Raw genomic sequence first — 12865 nt, 5'->3', positions numbered from 1 at the left:
GTCATACAATCACGCACACCCATTTCCAAACACAAAATCATTCTCTCTCACAAAGCGTTCACTGACACCTGATCTGAGGTCACCTTAAAGGACAAGGAGAAAACCGATGATTTCAGACAGAACAACTGTAGGAGCTCAGAGAGAAGAGTTTTGAGTGGACTATATGAACTCTGTATTGTTTTCTTCCAGAAAAGGGGACAACATGCAGGTTTTCCTCCTCCTCCTCTTCCTCAGCAAGATCTTTCTGCTCAGACTGACCTCCGCAACCACACTTAAAGGTACCAAAATGAAGCATTAATGTCAAGTTCATCATAAATATATAATCCTAATAATATGTATGAACAATTTGGCATGCATTTTATTTGAAAGTATTTGCACTTACATTTATGGTGCACTGACATTAGAGAGCAGTAACTACATTGGTTAAGTTATTGCATTTTCTATTATTTATTAAAATATATTATCATGTATGACAAAAATGTAGTCACTTAGAGCATTTAAAACAATGATATTTGGACAAAATATCCAATGTTTTTTTAAATAATTAATCAAATATTCATTTCTTAACTTAGTCTGAAGTTAAAACATGTATACTGTGCAAAAATGAATACAGATGTCTGAAAACACACATTTTTGAGATTTTATGGACAAATAAAAGGTCTAAATGACAACATTTGTATTTCAAATTGTGCGTAAATCAATGCCTTACAGAATAAAACACAAATTACATTTTACTCATACTCTTAACTACAAATTGCGAACACAAATATGCCTATGACAAGAAGAAAAGTAGAACAAGTTAATTCTACAACTGTATTTATACAATGTTGTACAATTATGCACAATATAATGCGGTATTACTGAAGTCTGTTATGCTGTGGATGCTTGGTGCTGAATGAAGAATGCAAGCTCAGCTGTTGTCAATATATGTGAATGCTTTCTGCTTGCGAATGAAATCGTGCAATAGTTTGATGCTGCTGTAAATATTTTCTAAGAATACATCGAAAGAATGAATGGTCATGACTCATGATGTTTATGATTACTGAGTAAACAATGAGAATTTTGAAAGTATCGCTAGGCTTTAGAATGTCATTTTATTGGATGCCAGAAATGGATTTTGTTGAAATTTCAAACAAAGCATGCGTGTTTGTTCATGTATTTACTGGCAGCGAATACAAGGCCACATCAGGAGGCAGGTCTGTTTTTGTGTGTGTTTATCTGTTTTCTGTTAAAACTTGAATCTGTGCAGTGGGATTGTTTAAATAAATGAGTGCATAAAAGCTGAGTGCATAAGCAGTGGTTAGATGTGGATTTATTTGGTTTACTTTTAATTTCCTTTAGTGTGCAAAATCACAAATGAGTTCACATCGGGTCTGTTCTCGCTGTGCCTGTGCCTGAATTTGTTTTGGCCTCATCCTTCTACTTTTTCCTGTGTCACGTGTAGAGTTCATGTAAGACAGACCCTTGACTATTGCAAGCTGTGCACAGTCACATGAAGCACACTAAAATTATATTTCCCAAGTCTGCTGCAAACGTTTCTTTGTTGTTGAGAGCAATTTCTGACTGAATATTGTGTGTACTCCTAATTGATTTTGACACATATACTGTAAAAATAGGGGGTTAGTTCAGTCAAAAATAGTTTATTATTATAATTAAATGATTATGTTATTATGAAATTATCAATTACTCACTGTCATGCCTTTCCAACCCCCTGAGACCTTTGTTAATCTTCAGAACACAATTTAAGATATTTTATATAGAAAATGCAAGAGCTCTCTAACTCTTCATTGACAGCCGACTCATTCAAAGTCTAAAAAAAGGAAACAAAAACATTGTGTTATGTGACTTTAGTAGTTCAGCTGTAATCCTACAAAGCTCCAAAACACTTGTGCCTAAAAGATGTAACTCTCATTCAAAAAAAAGGTTTTTTTACTGTTTCTTTTTGCTATATAAAGTGTTTTGGAGCTTCATATGCTTACAGTTGATCTAATGAAGTCACATGGAATGTTTTGACAATGTTTTTTGGTTGCTTTTTGGTTGCTGTCTATGCAGGGTGGGAGAGCGCACAGATTTGATCTAAAATATCTTCAATTGTTTTTCAAAGATGAATAAAGGTATCAGGGGATTGGAATAACATGAGGGTGAGTAATCAATTACAGATTTTTTTGTTCATTTTTGAGTGAACTAACCCTTTAACTTCACGTGTTGCTAAGCACTGACGTCTTCATCTTTTATTGTGGTTAATTTAACTCACTTCAGGCTTGACTAATTTCCTTGCAGACCTTCAGGTCAGTTAACGTCTCTAACTCACTAGTTGGAAATTCCTGTTTGCCAATTTGTCATTTTCATGTGTTGTACACACTTTCCTACAGGAAACGTTAATTTCCGAGAGTTTGAAGATGAACATGAATTGATGTTATTTTCTTAATGAACAATTCTGTTTCACTGCAATCTAATTTTTTTGCAGTGTGCGCATGATTCATCAGTGTGTGTTATGTAAAAATTATCTGAATCTTAAAATGTAATAACTTTCTTTGCCTCTAAAAGGACTTGGCTGACTACAATTTTACTATTTTGTTTTTGAATAGTCACTCAGTATCTTGCCAATAATTTAATGCAAGCTTGTTGTAAAAATTGGAGCAAAATCAACAAAGATGCCAAATAACTTTAGGATAAGGGGTAAAGAAATGCCCCTGCTCAATTAAACAAAATCTAAGAGAGCTGTTGAAATGTGAACATTTATGGAAATTGTCAATTTGTGGTATTACATTTACATCTCTACACGTTGCTTCAGAATTTATTAAGCTGAGCTTTATAATCAGTCACAGTGATTTCTGTTCAGCTTATGTTTGCAGTGGCCAATCAGAGATGTTTTGATTAGTCACAGCTGAAAACGGCATTTTTCAAAGTTCTGCTTTTTTGCTAATTTTACCTTCATAAACAACAATATTTGCAATGTGCATATTTACTATAATTTGATGATGATAGTCATATCATGAATCAAACAAGTACACACACGTTATTATATGCATTCTAATAATCAATATTTATAATTATTACATTATCAAGAGCAATATCCATCTTAAAAATGATTTAAAAATAGCCCCTTTATTGTATTCTGATTGATTGAAGCAATTGGTTTAGTTTATGTAAAAGAACACAGAATTAATAAGGTTGACAGTAAGTTTAAAAAATGCCCCAAGAAGGGCAAATGTAGCCATTTAATAAAAAAGTTAATCTCTAGCCCTGGTGCTGGACATCTTTTATAAAAAAAAAAATCTAGAAACTTATTTAGATTTGGTGTCATTTTTATTTGGGACATCCATTTTAATGATCCACCTAATTTGGAAGTAAAAGGGAAAGTGAATGCCATTATTTTATTTTATTTTATTTTATTTTATTTTATTTTATTTTATTTTATTTTATTTTATTTTATTTTATTTTATTTCATTTTATTTTATTTTACAGTCATTTATAAGAGGTAAAAGTATTTTTGTTAGTTTTTTGACAGTAAAGAAATGTTTCCAAAATATATGAAGCAGCACAATAAGGAATGTATCTTGATTGTCAAATTACAGACCATGTGATACTGTAGAATAGGGTAATGACTGCTGAAATTCCGTTTTGCCATCAAATTAATACATTTCATTTTAAAATGCCCATTGAAATGTTATTTTGAATAGCAGTTAATTGTTTATTGATTTTTTTCCAGTAATTGCTGCCCATATGATACGTTTGTTGAAACATTTTTATTCAGATGTTTGAATAGTGCAGCTCATTTGGCTTTAAAAGAATGTTATGAGAAATATTTAATCTCACACTGAAATCCTACACTCTTGTTTGCAAACTCTCAGCAATTTTTACTGAAACCCTAAAAGAGAAATATGTGAGAACCACGAAAAGCATCCATTTGTTTTCCATTTAATCTCTCAGCTGTCTAAAAGAAATCAACACTTTTAACAGGGTTTCAATTTCTGTTGGTGACACACATGCATCAAGTGTTTTCTCACATTACACTCAAACACAATTTCTGACATTTCTCTACAACACTGCCATTTATCTGCTGATTCCTCTGGGAGTGATAGCAAGCTCTGATGTAAAAAAAGGGGGGAAGGGGGGGCTGTTTTTGTGATCCGGTTTTCTGTCCTCAGTGCCAGGGGTTTCCCTCACAGCACTAACCACTTTCTCTGGCATAGCACGTGGTTTCATCATTTATTCTGCAGAAACGGCATGCACACATTTATGAGAAGCAAACCACAAGAGTCTTACACTGGTATTCTTCTTTTGTGTGTTTTTCATGTTGTCATAGTTCACAAAACGAGGTAATTATAATGGCAGAACGTGATGTTTGTGTGGGAGGAATAAAAGCATGAGCCAAACACTTTCGCTTTCACTGTAAAAGCATTTCAGAAAGAGGAAAATATGACACCGGACTGATTGTTATTCCGAATCTCTTGGCTAAAACAATGTAGATACAGTCACATGATTTCTTGTATCTGAGTTGAAGTCATTGTGTAAATCTAAGGGATTTAAGTAAATCTGACATCACTTTCCTGTGTATTTGCATCTCAGTGCCAACACAAAACATGAGGGTGCGGATCAGCGCTGTTGGAGACACCGTTGTGTTCAAGTTCATCAGGCCTCATGTGGACTCCACACTGCGAGGGTATATCCTGGGGTATGGCAGCAGCATGTTCTCCAAACAATTCATCCAGCTGCCAGAGGACGGACAACCTTATGAGACTGAGATAGGTAATGCCGTTCTTCTTCTCTTTCAATAACCTTAGTGCTTTTTTTACTGATTCTCCTTTCTCTAGATGCTGAACCCAAATATCTGCTCGCGATACAGTCAAATAAACCAGAAGAACCTAAGAAGCAGTGTGCAGGTAAGCAGCTTCGTGCCAGAAAACATCTGTCCATACAGTAGACCCTAAGTATTTGTGCACAAAAATCACACTTTATTTATTTTTTTCAGTTAAATGAATTAATAAAAAGTTATTTTGTTTGTCTTTGCTTTTCCAATGAAAATAGTTTCGAATAAGTCATAGATGTTTCAGTCTTTCCCAAAACATACAGTATGGTTCTGTCCCTGAATCAATCCGTGCTTTGAATAAATCAGCAGGGTAAACTAAGTTCAAATAAAGTTCTCAAATGAATTAGTTGAGTAAGCTGTTCCATCAAACAATTTAACACTACAAGTCAAGTATACTTCAAATATTTAATTAGCATAATTAGAGCCCAAAATACATTTCTGTCAATACAAGTGAACAAGTGAAATGTTTTGTCAATTTAGGGGTAAGCTCATACGAATCCACATGAGCTCAGTTGTACAAAAATATAACATTTTCCAAAAAGGAATCGTTGCACCAAACCCACCACCAAACGTAACCATCATATGGTGGATGAGCAAATCATACTAAAATGTACAAATGAGATCTTACAAACTCATACAAATTAGTCACTAAATCAAAACGTTATGAATTGGCATGAGAACTACACTCAAAAAAAGCATTTCCCTGCTTGTTTAAACTACTTATTTAAAATGAGCTGAATCCGCACAATTCTTGAGGGTTTTTTGGGAAAACCTAATTGTTTTATGTTCCATCCACTTAAATTTGTAGTAACTAATAAGTTAACCTTATTTTCTTCATGTTGTCTCAACACAAATCCATTGTGTGGAGCCCAGCTTTTTTACAGCGAACATGAACATGAACTAAATTAGTTTACATGAACTTATTCAAAGTAATAATTTCATAATAATTAAATAAATAATTTGTACATTTAATTAACTACACGATGTAGTAATTAATGAATCTAATTATTCACATATGAAACACATATTAAATTTGCCTGAGAAATTACCTCAAAAAATTATTTGTAGCAACATGGGCTTCCTAGCCATTTGGAAGAAGGAGGCTGAGAACCAGCTAACGTTTTAGATGTATTCATGATATCATGAAAAATAAAACATAAACAAAAAGATAAGTGGCAGCCCCTAATGGATGACTGCCACACACATACGGTGCACTCTAAATTAGAAATATCATCATCTTAGTAATATAAGGTTCTATCTGACATTTTTGTCAAAATTTAATTATTGACATATTCTTATTAAATGACAACTTATTTACATTATGGGGGCGTTTTTTATAAGTTGTTTACATTTTAAGACTTAAAAAACAAATGTTACACACATACTGTTTGCTATGGATTTGAAGCTCAATGTCTCAAAATCATTCAGAACGCAGATAGAACCTTCCAAGGGCACTTTGAAGTAAAAACAATCATGATCATCATACTGAAGTGTTGTTCCAAACCAAAGTGCTGAAAACTGGACACTTCAAAGGGTCCCTCTGAATGAATGATTTTAAAGCGTACAACTGTCGGACAATTTTGGGCCCCATGATCCTTTCCAAAGAGAATATGTTTGGTGCCACAATGTGCCTTCCATTTGGAAAGGCTCATCACTACTGTATGACCTAATACCTTTGAAGCTGTCACTTCAGAAGGTAAACCAAACACAACTCCTCACATTATTATTGTATTAAATTCATTTGGGAACATAATACTCCATTAATGAACCATCAAAATAAAGTGTTACCAAAATGCATCCCTGTACACATAAATCCAATGAGCCTGGGTTGTTCTAAACACTAGGTTTAGAAAGACATATTTGCCATATTTTCATTGCTGTGTGACTAACTAGCATCAGTTGTTTCACTACCAATCTCCCATTGCCTAATGGAAAAGTTAAATGTCCATCAGATGCACAATTCAACAACTTAGGTGCAGTATATCATCTTGTACATTTTTGCATATATTGTTATGAATACTGTGAATTATTTTATTGTATTGTTTATTCAATAAATACTAGCATATTTCTGCCATTATCATTGAAGGAACATCTACATCTAGAATCATTTGTTTGCAGACCCCACTTGGCTTATTTGTTTATATTATGCAAGTACATTAAGTGTGAATTAAGTGTTCAAATATATCAAGCCCATCAGCATGTAATGAATTGAAACTGATTTATTCTTTTGTGTGACCTCCAGGGAAAGTGGACCTAGAGGTGCCCTTAAACGTGGTGATCGGTTCAGTAACAGAGTCGTCTGTGCTGCTGTCCTGGGGGACACTGTTGACCAGCCCCTTCACAGATTCCATTGTGGATGACTGTTTCGATGAGGGGTATGTGTGTATATCCATGCACCTTGTGGGTGTTATCTGGATTTTATCGGTTTGTTGTTGACCTTCTCTAAAGGTGTGCAATTATTTCACTGACAAAAGAAACAGAGCTGGTACAGAGACATGCATAAACTCCGATCATGCACCATTAATAGGGCAAAACAACAGGCTTTAATAAACCAAACAGTACCAAAGCAGTAAAAAAATAAATAAAAGGAAACCATAAAAACACAGTAATAAAATTAACAGATGTTTGGGTGAAAAAAGAATTTGGGTGTGTATGTATGTTCAGACAAGTATGCACATACTTGTTTTCCATCTGTTGTTTTTATAATTAACTAATGATATCATCTATCTGTGTTTTAGTGTTTATTTTGCTCTTAGATACATATTTAAGTTGTTACTGTGCTTGTGGGGACATAGGGTCTGCAAAATGTATTCAAAACCTGACCAACACACACTCTCCTTGGACAAGTTAGTGGAAAGCTTGACCTCAGCCCTCTATAAAACAACAAATTTGATCCTTCTACTCCATAAAAATCTTATAAATACCAGAAAGAGAAGGAGATACTGATATAAAAATATAATAAAGAGTAACAAGGGCCATCTTTAAACATAAATAACATCTGGGTTTAGCCCATTAGTGTCTTATGCAGAGGTTATTGAAGCCAAAGGTCTATTTTTTATTATCTGATTGTTAATGCTGCCATTTTAAATCAAGTTATAGCTATTACAGTGTGTGTTTTTTTTTTGGTCTGCTCTCAGACATTTCACAGTGCGCTACAGAGAACAAGAGCCCAGCAATACCTGGAACTATCAAACCTGTCCATCCTCCAGCACAGTCATCGACAACCTCAAACCAGATGCACTGTATGAATTTGGGGTTCGAGCAGAAACTGACAGCAAATGTGGAGCCTGGAGTCCACCTGTCATCCATAACACAGATGGTGTGCCACACATATTATGTGAAACAGTTGTTTTACCACATTAAAATGAACTTATACTAGAAAACTTAAGGGGAGGAATAATTATAACTGAGATTTCTTTTATATCTCAATTGTCTAGACAGCAATGCTCAGACAGCAGATTCTGAGCTGAGCTTTTTATATTAGCTTTATAGTTAAAGAATGTTGTTTCATTGCCGATTATCTCATTCATTTTTATTTCTTTATTTTCCCCTTCACAGATCAAATAATAAGGCCATTTAAAGAACTGAACCAGGCAAAGCCCAAAGTAAGTACTGTAACTGTGCTGTAAGGACCAAACCGTTTTTCCTGCTCTCCTTTATTTTTCTGTAACCTTGGGTGTTTCTTTCTAAACAGAAGCCAATCTTGGCAGACCAAAAGCCATTCTTGCCTCCAGTGCCACGTAAAAAACACCTTTTTTTTCTTTAACACAGTCGCAGATATTAGTAATTGATTTCAAATGTGTAACAACTTTTCCTGTCACTTTTTAGTCTTAAACAACATTACCAGAGCAGCCCCTCTTCTTGAACTTCCAAAGCCATGGAAAAATCCTGGTAAATGACACTTACACCTTGGAGGCTAAGCATAATGTTGCATTAGCAAGATAAAAAATAAGCATTGTGCACGCAGTATATACTGTCTACCATTTGTTTTTAAGTGAATGTCAAAACAACATTTGAAAATTTATTTGCTACTTCAGTGCTTCCCTTAGGTTTGAAATATACTTGCGGTGGTAGTTGGATTGAAATCCACCATTTATCCACATCACATAAATAGTTAACTTTATGCAAAAAACAAAACATAATTACATTTTTAACAATAATTTTATGTATTATGACACTGTAATAAACCGTTTCCTGTAAATGGGTTAAAGTAAAAAAGACTGTTGAAATAAAAAAGAAATCCACTATTTCTCTTACTTTTATGCTATTCAGGAGCCATGTGCACCCACTGACAGGTCAAATTTGCTTTTCTCTCATTCAAGTTCAAAGCAAACTTGAATGCCAAAACATTTTAGATATAAAATAGCCAAGGCAATACAGCCTAATGACATCATCAAATTAATAAAATATACAGCAAATGAGAAATGCATGACAAAAAAAGGAATTACAGGTAATATCTCTAAAAATTATAATAATTACAAAATTAAAACCTGTAGATTATTTAAATAAGGCAAATGTGTTGATTAACTAATGGTGTACATATAGGCTATTTCGCAGCCAGTTTAGTCCAGTCATTTCGTCCTCTCTGAGTATATAGTAAAGTTTTTCTGTATCATTTAGATTCAAGAATGAATTATTGAATGTTTCTCTCACGACTGTGCATGCGCAATCAGCTGCAAAGCCGAGCAAAAGTAGCCTTAAGTAAAAAGGTAATGCAAAAACGCATATGATTAACAAATGACAGCTTTAGAAAGCAAAAGCTGAATCCCGGACATTTTAGGAGATTTTGAATTTTTTAAGTGCCAAAAAGGCCCATCTGTGGGTCTGCATAGCACGTGAGACTGTCTGCCGGAGTGTTGACAGGTCACGCACCCAGAACTAAACAACTAGCAAAATTTCTATATCTTAGTGTTTTTACGAGTACAAAATGTGTTTCCTTCGTAACATGAGAATTTGAATCAACATTAAAACTAAAAAGACAAATGTCTTTTCTTATTAGGTTTCCAGCTTTAAGTGTTTAGACATCTTTATACAATAAACAAATCAAGTACATCTGCTTTTGCTCATATTAATTATCCGCTGTAAAATAAACTAAACAATCTCTCTGTTTTATGTCTGCAACCTGTATTATGTTTTTAATTGGACTGCAACTGCACATTTGTGCTGTTACAGAGGTTTTTCAGGGAAATTTCAAATAAAAAAAGTCCTTCATGTGTGAAAACATAAAAATCACAAATAAATTGACTTGACTTGAGATCCACATTATAATATCCACAAATAAAGATGAGTTCCTTTTGTTCCATTTTTTTTTCTATCCTGTCATTTCCTTTTATTGTCTAACATAAAATTGTGCCTTTTCCCCTAGTTTCCACGCCAGAGACAACAAGCACAGTTCAATCTCAAAGCCCCACCAATGACCCTAGCACAACCCAACCAGATCTTTTCACAGATCAGCATACAAGCACAACACCACAGCAACCAGCAACAATTCAACCACAACCTTCCACAACCCAGCAACAAACCAGCACAACTCCACCTACAACCCAAGAATATATCAAAACACAGATTTCAACTAAAGACCCACCATATACAACCAAACAACAGTTTAGTGAAACAACAACTCCTATTTTAACAACTTCTCCAATTCCAACTACAACCAAACCACAACACACCACAACTAAGGAGCCAGACACCACAACTCAGGAGAACCTCTATACAAGAAAAACCCAGCCTAGAAACAAGATGCAACGATTGAGACCCTTCCGTTTCAGAGGCACGTCTAAACACCAAACCACTCACACTTACCCTCTGCCAAAAACCACTTCTTACTACCAGTCAAGCACAGTTATGCTTTCTGAAAACACCAAACCACCAACAACCACGCAGAGCTGGTCCACAAACAGCTTTTCCGTGACAGACACAGCTTTGATCTCCACCACTACTTTAACAAACATTCAGGATGACATAACATCACAACAGACTACTGATGTTAGCAGACAACCAGTATTTAGCACTACTGCATCCACCTATACAAAATATATGATATTCCATATTCCCACAACTGAAGATCCTCCTCTTAACAAGAGTGTACAGGAACTGACTCGGCAACCTGTATATCTACCCATAACGTTTGGGTACAATCCCCAATCCAGTACTACAACACAGCAGTCCAACACCCCAAAACAGCAAGCTAGCACTGCTAAATTCATCCTAAAACAGCACATCCTGGATGAAAGTCAATCACATAACCCTGAAGAATGGTTGCCAGGTACCCAAAAACCACAATTAAACCAAACAGCTTTCATCAAATTTGATGCCATTCAAAACTCACCTGTGACGGAGAAGGTAACCGTGAGGACAAGTCAACAAGGTCAACCAACCGGTAACTTCTCCCCTAGCCATTTAGTATTGAAAAAGATTAGCTATAGTTAATTGAATTGTTGCAATCTGGCAAACCAAAATGTATAATTTTAGACAGATGTGTCCAGTCCTGCACCTGGAGCTCAGATTCTAATTAAACGGAGCTGAAGGAACTAATCAGGATCGTCAGGATTTCTGGGACTGTGGCTGTTTCTCAATATGCGTTCTTCAGTGATCTTGCGCCCCCGTGGTCTAATGTAATGTCATCAGCAACTGCTAAAAAGTTCAGTTCCAAAACTCAAGACTGCAAGAACGGAGGACGCATGAGAGTTCCCGGATGCATTCTTGATATCGAGGATGTGCCGATGCAGACTTGAGAGCAAAATTCGCTTAAGAAGTCCAAGGCAAGAGCGGTCTGCACAAGAACACAAGTCTGTTCTCAGCATACTTGGAATTGAGAAACAGCCTGTGTTTCTTTCTAAAGGAATCATTCCCATGTCTAATTTGTCCAACAGAGTTTAGCTCCAACTTATTCACCTCTCTAGAAGCATCTAGTCAAGTCAAATCACATCATCACGTCTTTATTTCTATAGCACTTTTACAATGTAGCTTGTGCCTAAGCAGCTTAACAATGATAAAGAATAGACTATAAAAAGTGATAACAATATTTTAGACTGTAGAATGCATATCGGGCAGACAGGAAAGTTGTAGTAGAATGCTGGTGTAGTTTCAGCTATATTAAAACTGATTCACTTTAACTTACATGTCTCTGTTGAAGGACAATTTACTGAAGAGCAGCTCCAACAACCCCTACCAAGCAAGTAAATGGCAATAGTGGTAAGGAACTCAAACTTCATTAATTAACAGAATTGGTGAACAAAACTTGGAGAAATCAGGCTCAGCGACCAGTTCTCCTCTGGTCAAATGTAAAGGGGCTGAGATGCAGTTTAAGATGTTGAAGGACTTGAGAATGATGAGCATCCATCATGTAGGAGTTGCAGATCCAAGTAGGTGTTCAGTGGGTGTTCAGACTAGGCGACTGGATTAATGCTGATACTCATCCATCACTAGGGTCAGTCTTTAAGTTGACTCATTGATGACCAAGAAAACCATTTGGGCAAGATACCAAATTATGTGAACCTCGGGATAAGAATAAACACTCAGACTAAAATGAAAGTAGATGCCATTCAAATTACAGAGTATTTTTGGGAAGTTTTCCCAGCTCCGGTTGCCCTGATTAATACAGCCAAACAGTCCCTTAGAGGATTTGGATTTCAAAGTTATTTGTTTGTGTTTTATGTGTATGCTAGTATAGTAATTTTCTATGCCCAATTAGCTGGTTCAGGTAGGTTTAATTAGGGTAGGTGCCAAGATACAGAGGAAAGAAGCTGAATTTGACACTCACCAAAGAATCAAGGGAGCCAGAAGTGTCAATCAGTTGTATTTGAAATCCTTCATGTTTCAGGGCTCAGTGTTGGAACTACTCTTTAATATGGTGGCCATGATTGTTCTCCTTTTTAAGTGCCCTTCTGAGGCAGATTTATCCCATCTGAAACTGTCAGACAAGTGTGTTGTTGAGGCAAGTTGGAGCTAAATTTTGCTGCATATTGGGATTTCAGGGGCAGGAATGGACACTACTTGTTAAAGAAGTTCTTTGATGTATTTCATTCATCATTATTGCATTTTTCTAAA

General features: G+C 35.4%; 1 protein-coding gene across 3 annotated transcripts in view; it reads left to right on the top strand.

Annotated features, from left to right (window-relative positions):
* Nucleotides 1–12865, top strand: part of LOC130235050 (target of Nesh-SH3) — a 30810-nt gene continuing 17945 nt past the window's right edge. The window contains exons 1-9 of one of the 3 annotated variants that reach the window (XM_056465421.1): nucleotides 1–278; nucleotides 4573–4752; nucleotides 4818–4886; nucleotides 7056–7188; nucleotides 7951–8132; nucleotides 8372–8418; nucleotides 8508–8553; nucleotides 8642–8704; nucleotides 10179–11183. In XM_056465421.1, the coding sequence (XP_056321396.1) occupies nucleotides 164–278; nucleotides 4573–4752; nucleotides 4818–4886; nucleotides 7056–7188; nucleotides 7951–8132; nucleotides 8372–8418; nucleotides 8508–8553; nucleotides 8642–8704; nucleotides 10179–11183 (1840 nt within the window). In that variant the 5' untranslated portion in view covers nucleotides 1–163. Of the gene's footprint in view, nucleotides 279–4572; nucleotides 4753–4817; nucleotides 4887–7055; nucleotides 7189–7950; nucleotides 8133–8371; nucleotides 8419–8507; nucleotides 8554–8641; nucleotides 8705–10178; nucleotides 11196–12865 lie in introns of all 3 variants that reach the window. The other 2 variants (XM_056465420.1, XM_056465422.1) reach the window with 2 other exon arrangements.

The sequence above is a fragment of the Danio aesculapii genome, chromosome 9, assembly GCF_903798145.1.
Source record: "Danio aesculapii chromosome 9, fDanAes4.1, whole genome shotgun sequence".
NCBI lineage: Eukaryota > Metazoa > Chordata > Actinopteri > Cypriniformes > Danionidae > Danio > Danio aesculapii.
Note: the sequence above shows the minus strand (reverse complement) of the source record. Positions and strands in the feature narration are given on the sequence as shown.